Source organism: Camelina sativa, chromosome 18, assembly GCF_030686135.1.
Source record: "Camelina sativa cultivar CO46 ecotype springtype chromosome 18, ASM3068613v1".
Lineage (NCBI taxonomy): Eukaryota > Viridiplantae > Streptophyta > Magnoliopsida > Brassicales > Brassicaceae > Camelina > Camelina sativa.
In genome coordinates, this window is record NC_141897.1 from 13,740,520 (window position 1) to 13,760,045 (window position 19,526).

At 38.3% G+C, this 19,526-nt stretch overlaps 4 protein-coding genes and 1 pseudogene across 7 annotated transcripts; 2 read left to right on the forward strand and 3 right to left on the reverse strand.

Moving 5' to 3' along the window:
* Positions 1-362: 362 nt before the first annotated feature.
* LOC147922886 (uncharacterized) lies at positions 363-5,044 on the reverse strand (annotated as a pseudogene).
* A 2,195-nt stretch (positions 5,045-7,239) lies between these two features.
* On the forward strand, positions 7,240-11,065 carry LOC104761012 (quinolinate synthase, chloroplastic). Of its 2 annotated transcripts, none has more exons than XM_010484030.2 (7): positions 7,240-8,726; positions 8,988-9,272; positions 9,352-9,570; positions 9,657-9,836; positions 9,913-10,404; positions 10,498-10,659; positions 10,743-11,065. In XM_010484030.2, exons 1-7 carry the CDS (start codon positions 7,974-7,976, stop codon positions 10,803-10,805), a joined length of 2,154 nt encoding a protein of 717 aa, XP_010482332.1. In that variant the 5' UTR covers positions 7,240-7,973; the 3' UTR covers positions 10,806-11,065. The 2 variants fall into 2 exon arrangements, with proteins under 2 accessions (XP_010482332.1, XP_087354788.1); XM_087498662.1 differs by having other exon boundaries at positions 8,586-8,726; positions 8,807-9,272.
* A 638-nt stretch (positions 11,066-11,703) lies between these two features.
* LOC104761013 (autophagy-related protein 16) lies at positions 11,704-14,731 on the reverse strand. Of its 2 annotated transcripts, none has more exons than XM_010484031.3 (5): positions 14,430-14,731; positions 14,210-14,336; positions 13,523-13,704; positions 13,257-13,452; positions 11,704-13,161 (listed from the first exon to the last, which is right to left on the reverse strand). In XM_010484031.3, coding segments are annotated over exons 1-5 (1,530 nt in total). In that variant the 5' UTR covers positions 14,432-14,731; the 3' UTR covers positions 11,704-12,138. The 2 variants fall into 2 exon arrangements, with proteins under 2 accessions (XP_010482333.2, XP_087353590.1); XM_087497464.1 differs by having other exon boundaries at positions 11,704-13,089; positions 14,430-14,695.
* Positions 14,732-14,879: 148 nt separating this feature from the next.
* LOC104761015 (protein-L-isoaspartate O-methyltransferase 2) lies at positions 14,880-16,283 on the forward strand. 2 transcript variants are annotated; one of them, XM_010484033.3, is made up of 4 exons: positions 14,880-15,164; positions 15,282-15,549; positions 15,639-15,803; positions 15,925-16,283. In XM_010484033.3, exons 1-4 carry the CDS (start codon positions 15,000-15,002, stop codon positions 16,173-16,175), a joined length of 849 nt encoding a protein of 282 aa, XP_010482335.2. In that variant the 5' UTR covers positions 14,880-14,999; the 3' UTR covers positions 16,176-16,283. The 2 variants fall into 2 exon arrangements, with proteins under 2 accessions (XP_010482335.2, XP_087353591.1); XM_087497465.1 differs by having other exon boundaries at positions 14,929-15,164; positions 15,279-15,549.
* Positions 16,173-17,749, reverse strand: LOC104761014 (RNA-binding protein CP31B, chloroplastic). Its single transcript, XM_010484032.3, has 4 exons — positions 17,188-17,749; positions 16,895-16,996; positions 16,536-16,820; positions 16,173-16,440 (listed from the first exon to the last, which is right to left on the reverse strand). Exons 1-4 carry the CDS (start codon positions 17,536-17,538, stop codon positions 16,378-16,380), a joined length of 801 nt encoding a protein of 266 aa, XP_010482334.1. The 5' UTR covers positions 17,539-17,749; the 3' UTR covers positions 16,173-16,377.
* Positions 17,750-19,526: the final 1,777 nt, after the last annotated feature.

Consider the following 19,526-nt stretch of genomic DNA (forward strand, 5'->3'; position numbering starts at 1 on the left):
TAAGTGTGTTTCTCAATTAATAGTATAGATTATCAAAATAATTGCTATTCTGACTATCCAAAGTTTTAAATAAAATTTGAATCACCAAATTTAATATATATATATATATATATAGTATAATATTAAATGCATCACAAACAAAATATTTTTATTATGATATATTTTTATGTACTTGTGTGAAAGCCTACTTTAAAAACATGGGATTGGAAACTACAAATTACTTAGTTGTTTCATAGGCCACAATATCACATGTTCAATTTAGTATAATAGTTGCAATTCCACCTCACTTCCTATGTCACTCCAACCTAAGTTTGATTCAAATTATCTATTTTTTTTTATCAAAATATTATGAAAACTTAAATTTAACTCGAGTTACATAGAAGGCGGAGAGCCTTTTTTGCCAAACCATCGGCTTGAGTGTTTTGAGATCGGGGAATGAAACTGAAACTACAGAAATCGAAATGCGAAGTTAAGAGAAGGACATCGTGGAGAGTCCCATGAAGTTCCTTGAGTCGGATCTTCCCATGGAGAGCTTGGACTAGCTGTTGCGAGTCGGAAGCGAACGATATGTTTGATATGTTCAAAAAGCGATTGTAACTCTTATCGCAACAAGAGTTGTCATCGCTTTGGCCATCAAGGGTGAAGCTACATGATTTTCGGATGCTGAACCTCAAATCTTCACCTGAGCATGTGGGTCTTTTATTATCCAGCCATAGCCTGCTGATCCAGATTCTGACCATGCCGCGTCGGTAGATCTAGGTTTCTGAACCGTTGCGGAGTGTAGGAGTTGGGAATTTTGCCATTCCTTGGCTCTTGTAATTGCCAGGAGTAGGTTATCTTTTGCTGGGTAAGAATCTTATTGAAGAGGAGTTTATTTCGGGAGGTCTAAATCGACCAGAAGATCCACGGAGTCAGGGGTCCATTCCCTATACCTGTTGGGGGTAAGCATACCAATTTGTTTGATTTTTTTATACCTGTATGAACATTACTGATGCTTTCCGGGTGAAATGATCCAGTTGCAGGTATTAGAGACCAGATACGTTTTGCGAATGGGCAATGGAAGAATAGATGTAGGACATATTCATCTGCATCGCAGTGGGGGCATTTGGCTGAGTCGGTTATGTGTCTGTTATGGAGGTTCCACCCTACTGGTAGGGCATTTTGGGCCATTTTCCATACCAATAGCTTTGATTTTGGAGAGGTTTTGAGATTCCAAATGTTACCTCGCCAATTAAAAGGTGTTGATCCACTGTGACTTGATTCCTCGGTCTCATTGTGGATGGATTCTTGCTTCGTTGCTTCAAAGTAGCCAGATTTTGTCGAATATGCTCCGTCTCTTGTTGGAAGCCATGCCCAGGTATCCACTGCTCCTGTACCGCTTGGTTTTAATTTCAGTATATCCTGTTCATACATAGGGGGAATTTGTCTACTCTAGTCTTTGTTCAAGCTATTTGAATGAGGATGGATAAGGTCGGCCACTGTTAGGTTTTTGGTGGATTTTGTTGGAGGACCTATCGAGGTTAAAGGGGAAGAGAGTGATAACCATGGGGATCTCCATACAGGTATATCAGTTCCCAAGCCCGCAAGTCTGCCAGTATTTGCTTTGAGGAGATCTCGACCCAGGCAGAGGCTTTTCCATCTGTGTGAAGCTGAGTTAGGGGCCAAGCATTCCATCAGGGTGGAATATCTACAATACTTCCCCATGAGGACTTTAGCCACGAGACTGTTTGTTTGGTAAGTAATCGCCAACTCAGTTTTGCTAGTAGAGCCTGGTTGAATAGCTTTATATCTCTAAGTCCCAGTCCTCCCGTTTTCAATGGTTTTGCGATCTTCTTCCAAGCTATCCATGCCATTTTCTTCTTTTCCATCTTAGTATCCCACCAGAAGCGGGTTAGTGCTGATTGGATTCGTTTACACAGGGAAACAGGGAGTTTGAAGCAGGACATAGTATACGAGGGCATGGTGGTTAGGACTGACTTAAGCATAGTCAGTTTTCCGGCAGTGGAAAGGAAGCGTGAGGACCAGCTAAGGGCTCTTTGTTTGATGCGATCTACAATAGAGGAAAACAGATCCTTCTTTTTTCGGCCAAACAATTCAGTTAATCCGAGATACTTCCCCTGTCCTCCTTCCTTCTGTATTTTAAGGATGTTTTTGGCTTTTTGCTTAATTTCATGAGGAGTTTTGCTAGAGAAAGTGATTGAAGATTTCACCTGGTTAATTTTTTGACCTGATGATGTTTCGTATTTTTGCAGGATTCGTTGGAGTGTCAGACAGCTGTGTTGATCAGACCGGATGAAGAACATAGTGTCGTCAGGAAAGAGCAAATGGTTCACTCTGGGGCTTCCTTTTGCCACGCGTAATCCTATCAGGTTTCCATTCTGTTGAGCCTTTAAACACAGTCCTGAGAGGACTTCACTACAGATGATGAAGATATATGGTGAGAGTAGGTCTCCTTGTCGGATTCCTCTCTGAGGGTGGACTAATCCTTTGGCTTGACCGTTTAGCAAGAAGAAGTAGGAAACAGTCAATACGCATTGCATCATCCATCCTATCCAGGTACTATGAAAACCCATTCTCTCTAAAGCTTCTTTGATAAAATCCCATTCTAGCCTGTCATAAGCTTTTGTCATATCTGTTTTAACTGCCATGAAACATCTCTTTTTTGCCCCTGATGTTTTCAGGTAATGCATGGCCTCATGTGTGATAAGTACATTGTCAGAGATGGCTCTTTGGGGGACAAAAGCGGATTGGTTTTCCGAGATGCACTCATTTAGGACATGTTGGAGTCTTTTTGATAAAATTTTTGTTATTATCTTGTAGTATACCGAGCAGAGGGCAATAGGTCTATAGTCGACTGTTTTTTGGGCTGTAGTAGTCTTTGGTATAAGTCTGACATGAGTATGATTGATCTTTGCAGGCAGGATACCCGATATGAAGAAAGTTTGAACCTCCGCAATGATAGCATCTCCCGCTGAGGACCAATTTGACTGAAAGAAACTAGCGGAGAATCCATCCGGGCCTGGGGCTTTGTCAGGGTGAATGTCAAAGCAAGCCTGTTGGATCTCCAAAGGAGTTGGCATGGATATTAGCGTATCATTCATCATGGAGGTAACACACGGGGTTATTGCCTCCTGCACCACTGATCGCCTTTCTCCCTCCTGCGATGTGTACAGATCATGGTAGTACAGAAATATTGTTGATTGATCTCCTGTTTTTTGTAGCTGCATGGAAATATTCTGAGTTTCTATCACCTAGAGCTAGCCAAAGCTGTCTACTCCGCTGTTTCCAGAACTCTTCCTCTTGTTTATACGCGATAGTGAGTTTCTGGTTTATGTAGTCAATGGTGCTTTGATCTGAGTTGTTATCGCACATGGTTTCTTCCAGCTGATCTTGGAGAGATGATATTTCTTTTTGACTGTTGAGGTACTGTTCTTTACTCCATTTTATAATCGCCAGTCTACAGAGTTGTAGTCGTCTATCAATTGGGGCACTTGGTTCCAGTTCCCATGCTTTTTGCACAATATCTCTTATTTCCGGTTTGTCCTTGAATCTTCTATCATACCTGAACAAGCTTTTATGTTGGCGTTTGACAGGGTCGAAAGAGGAGACTAGGGGTCTATGGTCTGAACCTTCGAAAGGGAGGTATTCACTCCTACCAGACGGGTAGGCCTGGATCCAGTCGCTATTTGCCATCGCTCTATCTAGTCGACATCTAACAAGATGTGAATATCTCTTTCCACGCTAGGACAGAAAATTTCCGGAATGCTTCAGATCATAGAGATCGCAAGAGGACATACAAGTTCGAAGATCAATGAAGGAGCTTTCAGATCTTACCGGTCCTCCTGCTTTCTCATCATTACAAATGATATCATTGAAATGGCCGGTTAGAAACCAAGGACCCGTTCTTGGTGAGACATAGCTTTGGAGATCAATCCATGCCTGATATCTTTTAGACCTCTCCAGTTCACCATACAAGAAGGTAGCAAAGAATTCTCTTCCTTTTGTTGTTATTTTGGTATCTATAAAATGATGATTTGAATTGATGATTTGTAGCTCAATATTAGATTTCCAGAATAAAGCAAGTCCACGTGCAGCTGGGGAAGCTGGGGGAATCAGGTGTTGATGAGGGTAGTCTAGCCACTGCAGCGTTTTTTGAACCACGTCAGGTGCGTTTTTTGTTTCCATCAGAAATAGGATATCTGGGAAAATCTTTTTCCGAATGGCCCGGAGTCTCTGAACTGTTATGGGGTTCCCCAACCCACAACAGTTCCAACTTACAACTCTTAAGGAAGAGGAGGTGGCAGATTCTGAAAATCCACCTTCTTCTTCTTACTCGCAGGTAATAGGGCGACTCTGGGAGGATTTGAAGAACTAGTCGACTGCCTACTTGTGTTGCCTAGCTGGTGATCTCGATGCTGACTTGTACTAGTGACCGTTTTGGAGCTTATCTTTTGATTTGATATTACTGGACCCGAGTTGGATTTAGAATTGGGAGTGGAGGGCTTGCGCGGTGAGCCTTATGTGAGGTTTCTTTTTTGCGTTTTTGCTCCTCGTAGTGGGTTAATGCTTTTTCCTCCCTGTTTTTGTGTAGGGGGCGTCCTCTTCCACGTTTACTTGTTTCTCCAGTGGTACGGTGGGTCTTAGTAAGTGTTGTTGCCAGGGTGGAAACTTGTGTGGTTGTCACTTCCTTGTCAGGGGTAGGTTCCTCCGGGAAGGTAAGTGCTAGTCGGTTTGATGCTAAAATTGCGTTTGCGGTTTCCTCCATGATATTTTCAGAGTCACTTTGAATGACTCTCAGTCTCCTAGCAGCACTTTCTATTGGGTCTGGACATGAGATGTATTGTATTGTTACTTCTTGGAGATCGTTCATGACTTGTTCTTTGGACTGTTGCTCACCTAGATGTTGTGAGGTTCCTATCTGCTGGTTGCATTCCTCCCTATGTTGGTCCCCTTCAGGCGGGGGGGGGGGGTGACAAGATCCGGATTTTCGAAGTTTCTCTCCAGGGGGGTCTTCTTGCTCTTGAAGAGACTGATGGTTCTCCATTGAGATCAGGAGATGATCTTGTTTTCTCTCTCCATTGAAGGCTACGCCTTGGTAGGTCTGAGGTCCTTGTGAGGTAAGTCTCTCTTGGTCTGTAGCTTTGGGTATTATGATCTCTCTAACTGTGTGATACTGTTCTCTGGCCTCATACTGATCTGTCTTTATAAGTCATATCTTCAAATTGTCTCTTCTTTGGATAGTACCTGGGACGGTGTGGATTGGGTCTATCAGGGGACTGATGGCTAACTCTTGGTGGTAGAAAATTGTCTTGTGGAGTGTAGTAGTTCCTGGAGGCAGAGGGGTGTTTTGATGTGATTGTATCCTGTTTTTCTGAGGGGTTGTGGACTTGCCTTGGACAGTAGTTCTTGTCATGTGTAAGCCGTAGGCAGTAGAAACAGTGGTTTTTGAGATTTTTGTACTCCAGAAAGATTAGAGCTTCACTTCCGTCCGCGAACTCTATTATTGTTTCCTTCGTTATAGGTTCTAGACCGTTCAAGAGGAGTTTGAGTAGAACAGAAGAGGGTGTGATATCCCAGTCAAGAATCTCGCCTAAAGCTTCACCTATTGAATGAACCATCTCTTTTTTCCGGTAGTGTTTGGGAAAACCTTGGATCTCTAACCAGAAAGGGATTTGGGACGGGAAATAGGGTGATATAACCGGTTCCCATCGTTGGATAATGACCATCTAGTGATCAAAATGATAGGGTCTATTAGCTAACACTTGGTTGATATCATCTTCCGATTCAAAGGTGAATTGGAAAATACCTTGGCCTAGATCTGATCCGTTTGCTTTTCCTTGCAGGTTCCAGCGGTTAAGGAGGAAGGGGAAGATAGCCCACATTCTTTGGATCTTGGGGTTTGTAAGTCTTCCGATGAGGGTTAAGGAGTTTTCCCGTATGAGATCTGTAGTATCCAGTTCAGGGGCTCTGATTCGCTTCTTTGGGGGAGGAGAGTAATCCCGTTGAAGTTCCTTGCCTTTTAGGTATTGCGGGATACGGTTTGCCATTTTGAAGGTTCAATGGTTTGCTGTTTGGAGGATTTGAAGCCGTGGAACGGAAGAAGGTGGGAGTAACGAGGTAGAAACTTTGAGTTGTAAAACGGTTTTAAAAGGTTTTGGTATCTTGCTGTTGCTGAGTTAATGCGTTGATGAAGTAGCAGTAAATGCAGCTTAGCGGAACAGAAACAAGGGTTAGAAATCGATTGAGAGAGCTATCAGATCTGCAAATCTCGTTTGAAATTTGAAAACTTCTGTTATGGACCAGCGGTTATTGGTGAGGGTCATGTTTCATTGGTGGTTGAGATCCGGTTAAAAGGCTTCCTCCAGCTCTTCGGGGAATGTGCTTGGAAGAATTTTTTTGCGAAAAAACGTTTTTCTTTAAATGACAATTCAAATTATATTATGTTCAATATATTTTGTTCTTTCTCTTAATTATGTATGGGTGGGGGGAGAGGGGGAAGGGAATTTAAGGAGATGGAAGTGCTAAAAAGACCATTAGCTCCAAAGTTGGATATGAAACTAAAGTGGTCCACTAAGTGGTAGTGTGTGAATGACATATGTATTTCTATGCATATGTACGTCTATATTTTAGAATCACACTATTTTTTCCTACAATTGTTCCGCACGTTGTTACCACTCAGAACCAACCAGAATATATTGCGCTAATCAATATACAAAAATTTAGCGGTTGAGTGAATAACGCAGCTCTATACGAAAATACATTGTTATTTATATTGGAATATAGATCAACTAACTAAACACCTGATTATCACATTTGTCAGTGAATCTAGAAGATTCTTATAGAAAACCAAAAGTAAGTGGACGATACTTACCTATTAATTAAACTGTGGGAAAATCAAATTCTAGACAAAGTTATCGTTATGAGTCGTTTTAAACGGCCCAACGCCCAAGCCCAGGAAGTAGTGAAAACTCTTTAGTCCTTTATTAATGTGTGTCGACCGTCGTCTCGTTGGACTTGGACCACAATTTCATATGATGCATAACAAACAAACAAACCAATTGGGTTACACAAGTTGTACAGTACACCTTTACTTTTCTAAGGGTTTCTTTTGTTTGTTTGTTTTTTTTTTTTTTTTTTCCTTTTTATATAGTTAAACAAGTTGGGTACGTCTTCTTGATGATGCAGTTGATGCTATTCATATAAAAAAAACTCCACCCAAAAACTCCAAAAAATATTTGTCCCCCCCCCAAAAGAAAAGGTTTCTCCAAAAAAAAGGTTAGATTTCTCGGTTATCTTTTTTATCTACTTATCTAATATTCCTTGTTAACTGGTTTACATGCTTAAACAAGGATTATTAGAAAGCCAAAAATGGATTGGATACAAAAGTTTTGAAGATGTCGTTCTTTATTTGGTAACTAAATAACAAGCAAAAATTTCATACCCAAGTAAACAAAAAATACGACGTGTAATAATTAGCTTGATTTTTTAAGGTAATAGTAGAGTCAGCCTTTCTGTACCATTGCGGCAGTGCCTCCATCAACGATGCTTTCCCGATCAGGCAAATATAATAATTAGAAAGAAAACTAAAACTCATCAGAACCATAATAGATTCTGTTTTTCTTTTCTTTTTTTTTTTTTTTTGTCGAAAGAAAAGTTTCATATTATTCTTAGGACCAATTAAAAAAAAAAGTAGAAAAATACTATTAGAATATATGACTTTCAAAATCCCAATAGCCAAAAAACATTTCTCACACACCACCAAACTTTAGCATATTTTAAGAAATAAATTTATATTGGAAATGGTATTTCCTATTAAGAAATAATAATATGTTGCATAATATAAGCTTTTTCAAAGGTGGAACACTAGTTGCATATTGCATTGAGCATTTAAGTTCCCCACCATCATCTCCTCTGACTACTTCTCATCCTCATCATCGTCTAAACTCTAAAGATTCAAGCTTTTGGGTCTTCCTATGGCGTTAGCTCTCTCCATTGCACCTACAATTACATCTTCTTCTTATTACTCCCTCATCTCTCTGAACCCTAACGCTTCTCCCAATTTCAGAACAACCCATCTGAATTTTGGTTCTCAGAGGAGAATTCACAACACTTCTCCTCCCTTTAGATCCTTTAAATGTCTTAAATCACCTTCGAAAGACGTAAATGCGTCACCTTTCTCAATCTCTGCTATTGCTTCTTCGTCACAGACTACAGAGCTTGTGCCTGAGAAGCTCCAGAGGTTAGTTAAGGAATTCAAATCCTTTACAGAGCCAATCGATCGGCTCAAATGGGTTCTTCATTACGGGAGTCTTATACCTCCGATGCCCGAGTCATCCCGGACTGAATCAAACCGAGTCATGGGCTGCACGGCTCGTGTTTGGCTGGACGCTGAGTTGGGTTCAGATGGGAAGATGAGGTTTTGGGCGGATAGTGATTCGGATGTGTCCAAAGGGATGTGTTCGTGTCTGATTCAAGTTCTTGATGAGGCTTCCCCTGAAGAAGTGATGGAGTTGAAGATTGAGGATTTGGCTGAGCTCAATGTTGGATTGTTGGGTGTGGAGAGATCGAGGGTGAACACGTGGCACAATGTTCTGGTGAGTATGCAGAAGAAGACTCGACGGTTAGTAGCGGAGAGGGAAGGTAAAGTTCCATCCTTTGAGCCATTTCCTTCATTGGTGTTAACGGCTGATGGGGTTGAAGCTAAAGGTAGCTTTGCTGAAGCTCAGGTGAGAATCTGTCTCTGCTTAATTCTCTGTATTTGAAGTATTAAGAGTTTGAGGATGAACAAAGGAGCTTTCTTTGTTAGTGATTGAAGATAGTCCGAACGTATCTAGCTGATTTTTGAAGCAATGTAGATGTTACGATGGCACAATCCAATAGTATTTCTCACTTGACCTCTTTTGCAACTCTGTGTCACTTTTGTGCGAATGTATCTAGTTGAGTTTTGCTGTGAAGATCTGTTGTTTGGCTTCTGTTTTTACTTGCAGGCGAAATATTTGTTTCCGGAGGAGTCAAGGGTTAAGGAACTTGTCAATGTGTTGAAAGAAAAGAAGATAGGAGTGGTTGCTCATTTCTATATGGATCCAGAAGTACAAGGGGTCTTGACTGCTGCTCAAAAGCATTGGCCACATATCTCTATATCTGATTCTCTTGTCATGGCAGATTCAGCTGTCTCCATGGCTAAAGCTGGATGTCAGTTTGTAACAGTTCTTGGTGTTGATTTCATGTCTGAAAATGTCCGTGCTATCCTAGATCAAGCTGGGTTTGGAGAGGTTAGAGAGCCTTCTTTTATCTCTATTATTTTGTTTTGTGATTGTGAGCCTTTTTTCATTTTTTTTTTCGGATTTGTAGGTTGGTGTATACAGGATGTCTGATGAGACCATTGGTTGTTCACTGGCTGATGCTGCTTCTGCTCCTGCTTACTTGAATTATCTTGAAGCTGCTTCTCTTTCTCCGCCTTCATTGCATGTTGTTTATATCAATACATCTCTGGAGACAAAAGCTTTTGCGCATGAGCTTGTACCTACCATTACTTGCACTTCATCTAATGTTGTACAGACGATTCTGCAGGTCTTGTTTCTTGCTTTCACTCACTTTTTTTCTTCTTTTGCTTCATTCTTGATGTTCTAAACTCTTTCTCTGTCTCATGCCATTAGGCGTTTGCTCAAATGCCGGAGTTAAATGTTTGGTATGGTCCTGATTCTTACATGGGAGCCAATATTGTAAAGCTATTCCAGCAGATGACATTGATGACTGATGAAGAAATCGCCAAGATTCACCGTAAGCACAGCTTAAAAACCATTAAATCATTGCTGCCGCGTCTTCACTATTTCCAGGTAATTTTTGGCTTTTGTTGTTTGTGGCAGTACTCTAGTGTCAGAAGAAGTTTTTGCTTATATGATTGTGTTTCAGGAAGGAACATGTATTGTACATCATCTCTTCGGTCACGAGGTAGTGGAGAGATTAAAGTACATGTACTGTGACGCCTTTCTTACTGCTCACCTCGAGGTTCCAGGTGAAATGTTTTCACTAGCAATGGAAGCAAAAAAAAGAGATATGGGTGTTGTTGGATCCACACAAAACATACTGGACTTCATCAAGCAGAAGGTTCAAGAAGCAGTGGACCGGAATGTGGATGACCACCTACAGTTTGTTCTTGGAACAGAGTCAGGAATGGTAACATCTATTGTCGCGGTGATCAGGAGTTTGCTACGTTCTTCTGCTAATTCAAAAGTGAAGGTTGAAGTAGTGTTTCCTGTATCATCAGAGTCGATGACAAAAACTTCTTCAGATAGTTCAAACTCCAATAAAGTTGGTGATGTGGCATTACCGGTTGTACCGGGAGTAGCAGGCGGTGAAGGCTGCTCTATTCATGGTGGATGTGCATCATGTCCATATATGAAGGTCAGTTCTTGCTTTATCATCAATTTGTTCGATATAGATCGCTAGATGAATCTCTTTACTCCACTAAATACAAAGCTTTTTGTGATAATGCAGATGAACTCGCTTAGCTCACTCTTGAAAGTTTGCCACAATCTACCTGATGTGGAAAACATATTCGGGGGATTCATAGCAGAGCGATTCAAAAAACAAACTCCTCAAGGAAAACTCATCGCAGATGTTGGGTGTGAGCCAATACTTCACATGAGGCACTTCCAAGTGAGTTATCAAATATGTTTCATCTCTTATAAAGTTTTTCAGTAATGTGATTAAAGTCCTGAATCTATATCCCGCTTTTGCAGGCGAATAAGGAGCTACCAGAGAAGCTTGTTCATCAGGTATTAAGTTGGGAGGGCAAGAGATGACTTGCCTATATGAACAAATTGGGAGAGTTCATTAGTTATCAACAAAGAAATAATGATCACAAAGAGATACACTACATTTATATACACAGAAGAGGCGTGTGGATATATTAGAGAGGCTTATTGATGTATTATTATTGTTGGGAGGCTCTTTGCAATGAGCTTAAAATGTGGCATTGTAACAAACTTGAAACGTTTTCTACATTTCTGTTGTAAACGTGTTTTACCTAAGTTGGTGATGCAAGGATCTCCTTTAACATGCATTTAATAACCAATATAGCAAATGGGGTTTACAGGATGGGCCTAGCGCCTAACGAAAAAATCGGAGATTAAACGGGGATTAATCGGGAACTAGTTTTTGGATTATTTAATGAAATTAATAGTAAATTAAAAATATATAGTACTAAATATATTTATAATTATGTTTATGTGAAAAGTAAATATCAAATAAAATATAAAGCTATAGTATTTTTTTAAAAATTACGGTAAAAACATAAAAACGTAATATTAAGAAAACAAATTATGATTTTAATTAAAAGTTTGTACATTTGTTATTGTAAAACATCATAAACTCTTAATTTAAATATCTAAATAACAAAAAAATATATATTTGATTTATATTTTGCTCCAAAAATAATCGGTAGATACAAAATTATGCGGGAATTAATTGGATTAGACGGTATAATCAGATAATCGATGCTAGGTGGGGATTAGTCATTAATCGAGGCGGAGAGAGTGGGTCTAACGATTTTACGGAGCGTAATCGGTGCTAGGCGAGGATTTTTAAAACGAGGTCTACACGTATATAACAATTTTTTTTAGCATATTAAAACCTTAACTTTCTCCCTATCTACCAAAATACAGCTTTTGGATTTAAATGCTATTATTATTCCCCAAAAAAAGAAAAATCATCAAAAACTCTCATTATATGAAAATTCATAATCATATTGACAACAGTGTATGGACCCAATATAATTCTCGACATATACCATACCTATTCGAGTCTTGAGGGTCACGGGACATCTAAATTCAACATCCTAACTTCCTAAGTACAGTATTTGATCTTAACTTCAGTATCCGAAGCGTCACTGAACATACCCAAATAGTGGTGCTCATGGTGCTGATAATTAAATATATTTTTTTTTGAAAAAATTGAGCAATAAACTGAAATGAACCTTAGAAAACAATCATATACGGTATGAAACATTTCATCAAATGCAAGTTCTTTAGAGGGAAAGAATTCACCACAAGACAAAAGTATACACGCCCATCCATCCTTTTGGGAAGCATACGACGCATTGAGTTAACAAACCAGTGTGTTCAAACTGTTTCATAATCATGTCCATGTGAAAACGTATCCGTTTTTATCAGCGGATGCCAATGGTTTCCCGATCCCACTCCAAGAACAACACAGTATAGGAGATGTTTGCTCCTTGAGAATGCTCACTATATTACCTTTAGACAGTGACCATACATGAACCGTCCCATCCGCAGATCCCGCGGCCACATAATCATCATCTGGACTTATACATGATCGGCTCCAATTCGATGCCAATCTGTTCCCTGATGCTCTCAGTGTCCCACATATTTCTAAAGTCCGGGTATCGAATACATTATGCACGTTGTCTCTCCCGCTCGTCAAGATCCTATTTCCATTCCGGGACAATGATACCGAGGTCACAGCAGAAGAATGTCCAGCTACTTCAGACAGAAGTTTACCAGTTTGAATATCCCATAACCTAAGATTCCCATCCATGTGGCCTGAGAATACCGTAAGCCCATCTATGCTGAGGCAGATTGCATTGCAGTTACTGGTAAAGAGTACGGTGTTAGTGCAGTAACCTTTCTGCAAATCCCAAAGTTTTATGGTACGGTCATATGCTGCACTGACAACATGTCGGCTGGAGAATTTGCTCACATCCACAGCACAAACCTTATCGGTGTGGCCTGTGAGTGTATGGCGTACCCTACCCGAGCTTACATCCCAAACAAACAAATTGTTTGAGCTGCTTGCTGCGATCACGGATTTATTGTCATGGGTTACGGCAAGATCAAGTATATTCCCCAAGGAACCGAATAAGCTTTTGATTAACGTCCCGCTATTGGTGTCCCACATTTTTACAGCTCGGTCTTGCCCACCAGTGAACAGAGTACCCGAGTTGTATTCAAAGATTATTGAACCACAGCCACCTTCATGAGCATGGATCCGGTGTCCACATGTTGACGGAATGGTTGACTCAACAAAGTGATCGGTTCCATCTTCATTGCGGCGGACAACGCCATCAACCTGTTGCCGAGCAAGATTTTCCAAACCATTTGCCTTCAGATTAGCTAGCATTTCTTCATAGAGATCATTTGCCTAAGTAAGAAAAAAGAATTAAGGCCAACCTAACGAAAGGGGTCTAATAAACTCTGCCATTAGAGACTCTCAATGAAAAGGAAGTCCTTATGTACCTCGTTAAGACGTTCAGCATCCTGCATCTTCTGTAACATCCACCGATCAATTAACATTTTATTCTCAGACTCTGCCTTTTGCGCTCTATCAGTCATCTCCTCCAGCTGAGACCGGATTTCCTGGTTTTCAGCAATAAGTACATCCACCGTCTTGGTCTTTTCCTCTAATTCTTCTTGTAATCGTGTACACTCTTCCCTACAGAACAACTCTAGTTTTAAGAATCGCACAACTTAATTCCTTACACTCAGTGCAAAACAATTCTTACCTTGTTTGGGTTAATTCCTTCTGCGTGTCATTAATTAACAACTCCTTCTCCTGTAAAGAAGCCTTTGAAGTTCTTGATTCAGCAACTTCTATCACAAGTTGTTCAGACAGTCGGGATTGAGCTTTGTAACATTGCTGTAACTCTGTTTCCAGTTTTTCTGTTTTCTCCTTCCATTCTGACCCCTACATGCAGAAAGACATAACCAGATCAGGAGTTCAGGACATGTTCCAGATAATTGTAGAGAGATAAGACCAAATCTACTGCCAAGCTGAACCAAATCAAAAGGATCCAATACAAACTTCGAGGCATGCTACTCAACTGAAGCAAGCATCAACATAAAACTAAACTAGACATACTTTTACACTACTCTGTGACAGAAACAGTACAACAACACAACCAAAAACACAAAGCAGATTAAGAGAAATGGATCAATGTTTTATATTATCCAGTGCAGGAGACACAAGCAGAGGTCAAGACAAACTCACAAAATGCACTGAACAAACAACATACAGAGAGCTACAATTTTGGTTAAGAAATCCAAAGAAGAACACTACATAGCATTTCTTGCAAAGTATTCCATAGTGCAAATTATATGAAAGAACCTTAAACCTTTCCATGTTTACTAGCAATATGAAGATGAAAATGGCGAAATATGAAGCAATTGATATTAGGAACGAACAAGGTTACCTGAGAAAGAATAGGCTTAGAGAGAGCAGAAAGCGCAGGAGCATGAGCTCCTTCTTCAAGAAGATGACGCTTACGCAAAGCTCTCAGAGCGTCTTTGATCGCTTCCATAGCTTTCTCCTCAAGTGACCTGAAAAAGTTCCGACGATCATCGGAATCAAAAAAAATTTCAAACAATCAGGGAAAAAAACCTTATTTAACAAAAATTCAAATCAAGACTTACATCTCTCTTGATCGGATCAAAAAAAGAGTCGTGGAGTTAGGAATTAGGGTTTGAGCAGAGGTTGATTTTGATCGGAAACGGTGGCGACTATAAGTTCCACCGCCGCTTTACGATTCCCCAAAATTACAACAATACAAAAAAACTGCAATGTTTTTGGATTTTTCCCAACAAAATTAGTTTATTGATAAATTGATTAAAATCAGATTTTGTAATTAATGATTACTTAATGATTTTTGATCAATATATATAGTATTGAACAAGAAAATGAATTTGTCTACATGAATTTCGTAATTTCATTAATTTAAAATTGGTAAATTATATATTAATCATTTATTTATTATCACACTATTTTTTACGTGAAATTTTTGTTATAGTAGCAGCCGGAAAGCCACATCAAAATTTCAGCTTATTGGGCCTATAAAAGCCCATTTATATCGTTACCTGAAAAGAGAGTAGATCACGTCATGAGGCTACGTGGCGACATATGAATCCAACTGGTGTATGAACACAACGAACAGAGTAAACAGAACATGAGAGAAGAAACTAGAATCTAAAACAAAACAAAAAAGAATGAGAGCTCAGCTTTTAATATGCCCAACAATAACATTAAGAGCATATGGTCATCTCTGTCATACGCCACGTAGACTGTACCGCTACGGTTCATCATCTCAGTTTCTAAATCTCAATCTCTCTTGCTTCTCCCGTCGTCTCCTCACTTCCTTCTTCCACATGGAGGTATGTTTCAGTCTTATTCCCAACACTTTATCCTCACTGTGGTTACTTCTTAAGGATTTGGTTCAATTTGTGACTGGTGTGCTTATAGACGAATTTAATTTGTGGGGGTGATAGCAGTTTCAGAGTGGAGCTGGCTCGAGTGGCAAGAAATCAATGGTGGAAAATTTGAAGCGGTACGGTGTGATATCATCGAAAAGAGTAGCTCAAGTTATGGAAGATTTGGATAGAGGTCTCTTTTTACCAGCTGGTTCTTCAGCTTATGTTGATACTCCTGTGCCTATAGGTTATAATGCTACCATTTCTGCTCCGCATATGCATGCCACTTGCTTGCAACTCTTGGAAGATAAGCTTCAGCCCGGGATGCGTGCTTTGGATGTTGGTTCAGGTTACCTTTATACTTAATGTTATGTAATAGTCTAAGCTGTTTTGAGTTTTGTGGAGGAGTTGGGTTAACAATCAGCTATATGTTTGAAGGAACTGGGTACTTGACTGGCTGTTTTGCTCTGATGGTTGGAGCTGAGGGACGCGTTGTTGGCGTGGATCATATCCCTGAATTGGTTGATACGTCTATTAAGAATATAGAAAAGAGTGTCGCTGCTTCTTTGCTTAAGAAAGGATCTCTCTCCCTTCATGTGGGTGGTAGGTGTTTGCTTACCAAGTTCAAAACATTGCGTGTTTCACCCTCATGGATACATACTGAGGACTAGAACCTTCCCTTATGAGCAAACTTATCTTTTGACTCATTCTTATCTTATGGCAGATGGAAGAAAAGGTTGGCAAGAGTTTGCACCGTATGATGCAATACACGTAGGAGCAGCGGCATCAGAAATCCCGCAGCCACTTTTGGATCAGCTAAAACCCGGTGGGAGAATGGTGATTCCACTAGGAACTTATTTTCAAGAGCTCAAGGTAATTGACAAGAAAGAAGATGGTTCCATCAAGGCACATACAGAAACTTCAGTCAGGTATGTGCCCCTCACTAGCCGTGACGAACAGTTAGGAGGATTCTAACCAAGAAACAAAACTCTATATCCCACATCTTAGTGTACATACATATAGAGGTTGTGTAATGTTTTGTAATATGTTTTGATGGGTAATAAAGAAAATATGTTTACAAAAGCTTGAACTCAAGTTTGATTTCGCATAGCTACATCGGAGTTGCAAGTGAGAACATTTACAATCATATCTCACAATATTAAGACTCACTGAACTTTCAAAATGCACGCCTTGGTCGTTCCGCAGCCACGTTCACTTTAATTGCTCTGCCTTCCAAATTCTGCAAACACAAAAGGAACAATTAGATAACAGAAAGCCACAGGCCACAAGAAGATAAACCAAATAAACTCATGGAGAGAGTGTTTCCTTTTTTACCTGTCCATCAAGAGCAGCAATGGCATCATTAAGTTCAGTCTCGTTAGACATTGTAACAAAGCCAAACCCACGCGAACGACCCGTCTCTCTATCGTACACCACTCGAGCATCAACCACTTTCCCGTGCTCGCTAAACACTTGTTCTAAACGACCATTATCCACATCCCATGGCAGATTCCCAACATAGATCCTAAACGCAGCATCATCATATACACGAGGTTGTCGTTCCGGTCTTGATCCTTTAGGAGCTGCTATGTTTACTGTCAAAAGCCTCCCATTCACTTCCTGCAGTTGTTGTACAAATCAACCTCAACAATCAACATCTAACTTTATAGACAATGATGATTAAATTGGCTTACATAGCGATTGAACTTCGCAACAGCTTTCTCTGCTTCTTCAACTGTACTCATTGTCACAAACCCAAATCCACGACTTTGATCAGTGTCCCTATTGTATATAACCTGCAATTCAAAACAGACCCATGAAACAAAAATCATTCCTTTAAAACAAATCAATCTATAAAACCAGATTTCAAAGCAGACCCATGAGACAAAATCATTCCTTTAAGGCCAATCACACTATAAAACAAGAAGTAACAATGCCCACACCATTTGGATTCAATGTCAAAAAAACACACAAATTAGAAATTTACCTCTGAAATCTCAACAGTACCAGCTTGCTCAAAGAGCATAGCCAAAGCTTGGCTATCAACATCGTACGGCAAGTTTCCGACGAACAATTTAGCCTCTTCCGGTGGCTCCGGGAATTCGCCACCGTCGCCTCCGATGCTCCCATCCTCACCTTCTTCTTCCTCAGCAGAATCCGAAGTTTGGGAAACAAAAGTAACAACAGGAGATGAGTTACGGAGAGTTTTGGATTTGAGAGAGAGTGGGAGATTAATGGGTCGTGAAGGGAAGTAAAAATTGGAGCGGTGAGGTTTAGAGGAAGAGATGTTGAAGATAGAAGGAATACAGAAAAGGGTCGAAGAGGAAGAATTGGACATAGCTAAAAGCTATGTTACAAGGTGAAGGTCGGAAGAAGAGTAAAAGTGAGAGAGGAGGAGGACGGGAGGGGGTTTGTAATTAACAGAAAGTGAAAGATTATAATTTCTCTCTTACTTCAGTTTTTCATAAACGAGATGGGCTTTTCGTTTGGTAGATGATTATCTAAAGGTTTTTAATTTTATATTTACAAAAAAAAAAAAATTGTTGAATAGTGTTTTTTTGTTGTTGTTGAGGCTGGGTATATATATATTTTTTTGGTTGAGGCTGGGTATCTTTACTGAATTTTGGAAAATTTTACAATTTTTTGTTCTAGAATATATTTGGATCTAGCCTAGACAGTTATGTAATGTTGTTCAAAGAACTAAGATTTTAAAATCGTTGTTTATGTAAGTTTTTTTTTTTTTTTTTTTTAAAATCATAATCACATATAGTGAAAATAGTTTGTTAAATATCGATTGCATGTACAATTCTCTAATATATGACCAAAACTATGTAAATTGTATTTTTGTAAATTAAAATACTTATATATCTCAAAACTAAAAAATTACTAGATAAATACCCGCTACGCTGCGAGAATATTTTAGAATTTTTTTAAATTTATTTTAAATTTAATATATTTTTTTTATCTAGTTACAAATTTTCAAACAAATTATTTAAAAGACTTATCGCTAGAACAACGTAAACGTTCGAAAATTGAATATCAAAAATTGCAGCATAATCTTGAATCCAATCCATAGTTAATCTCTACTACATAGGAATATAGGATAATGTGACTTAGTAGAATCGAACTCCAATGAAGTTGGTCGTAGAGATTGTGCTGTAACTACTTGACTAAATATATTTTTCAAACATCACAACATTATACTTATACAACATAAAATAAAATATGTATATTTAAGAATTTTAAAATAGAGCATTAATAAAAATATATTATTGAATAAAAAACACCAAAGAAATATTATCTCATTTAGTTGATGTTTCCCTGTATCATCTTGTACATAGATCTTATATTATAATGTTCTCATGTTTTAAAACAATGTATTGGGTTTAGAGCTTAATAAGTTATACCCCTCTGAATCTCTCAAAATCATTAAATTTCAAAAATTTATTCTCATAAGCATTTGCGGTTCTAAATTATAGCGAGTGGTTCACTAAAGAAATGAAAAGTAAATCACATAAACAATAAATAAAAATATATAATTTTTTTACTTATAATTTCTTATTATATATATTTGTAGATTTGCTGAACTATATATTGTTGCATATTGTATCAACCTCTATATAAATATACATTATTTTTCACACACTAATAATTCTTTAATTCATTAGCTTTAATTTCCCAGTATGAATAATTCTTTTGTTTAAATTTACAATTCTTTTTTAATTTTTGAATAACTTAGTGACTTATTTATAATTTGGTTTATAATTAAAGTTTATTAAAAATACTAAAATTATTATAAAATAAATTAATAAATTTCATATTGAAATATTTATTACTTTATGCATTTGACTTTTCACCAAAAAGTTAATCAAGTAATGTGATAATTTACAAAACATATGCTTTAGATCGTAGATCTTATATTATAATGTCCTCATGTTTTTAAAATGATGTATTGGGTTTAGAGCTTAATAAGTTATACCCCTCCTGAATCTCTCTAAATCATTAAATTTCAAAATTTTATTCTCGTAAGCATTTGCGGTTTTAAATTATAGCGAGTAATTCACTAAAGAAATAAAAAGTAAATCACATAAACAATAAATAAAAATATATTGTTTTTACTTATAATTTCTTATTATATATATTTGTAGATTTGCTGAACTATATATTGTTGCATATTGTATCAACCTCTATATAAATATACATTAATTTTCATACACTAATAATTCCTTAATTCATTAGCTTTAATTTCCCAATATGAATAATTCTTTTGTTTAAATTTACAATTCTTTTTTAATTTTTGAATAACTATTTAGTGACTTATTTAAT

What these genes read in the sequence shown, in the direction of transcription:
- LOC104761012 (XM_010484030.2), top strand. Translation starts at nt 7,974, where the DNA reads ATGGCGTTAGCTCTCTCCATTGCACCTACAATTACATCTTCTTCTTAT. An exon ending in GTAGCTTTGCTGAAGCTCAG is followed by an intron (nt 8,727 to 8,987) that starts GTGAGAATCTGT and finishes TTTTACTTGCAG; the next exon opens with GCGAAATATTTGTTTCCGGA. An exon ending in CATCATGTCCATATATGAAG is followed by an intron (nt 10,405 to 10,497) that starts GTCAGTTCTTGC and finishes GTGATAATGCAG; the next exon opens with ATGAACTCGCTTAGCTCACT.
- LOC104761013 (XM_010484031.3), bottom strand. An exon ending in AAGGAATTAACCCAAACAAG is followed by an intron (nt 13,453 to 13,522) that starts GTAAGAATTGTT and finishes GTTGTTCTGTAG; the next exon opens with GGAAGAGTGTACACGATTAC. An exon ending in ATGCTGAACGTCTTAACGAG is followed by an intron (nt 13,162 to 13,256) that starts GTACATAAGGAC and finishes TTTCTTACTTAG; the next exon opens with GCAAATGATCTCTATGAAGA.
- LOC104761015 (XM_087497465.1), top strand. Translation starts at nt 15,000, where the DNA reads ATGAGAGCTCAGCTTTTAATATGCCCAACAATAACATTAAGAGCATAT. An exon ending in CTTCCTTCTTCCACATGGAG is followed by an intron (nt 15,165 to 15,278) that starts GTATGTTTCAGT and finishes TGGGGGTGATAG; the next exon opens with CAGTTTCAGAGTGGAGCTGG. An exon ending in TGCTTTGGATGTTGGTTCAG is followed by an intron (nt 15,550 to 15,638) that starts GTTACCTTTATA and finishes ATATGTTTGAAG; the next exon opens with GAACTGGGTACTTGACTGGC.
- LOC104761014 (XM_010484032.3), bottom strand. Translation starts at nt 17,538, where the DNA reads ATGTCCAATTCTTCCTCTTCGACCCTTTTCTGTATTCCTTCTATCTTC. An exon ending in TTGCGAAGTTCAATCGCTAT is followed by an intron (nt 16,821 to 16,894) that starts GTAAGCCAATTT and finishes CAACAACTGCAG; the next exon opens with GAAGTGAATGGGAGGCTTTT. An exon ending in TTGCTGCTCTTGATGGACAG is followed by an intron (nt 16,441 to 16,535) that starts GTAAAAAAGGAA and finishes TTGTGTTTGCAG; the next exon opens with AATTTGGAAGGCAGAGCAAT.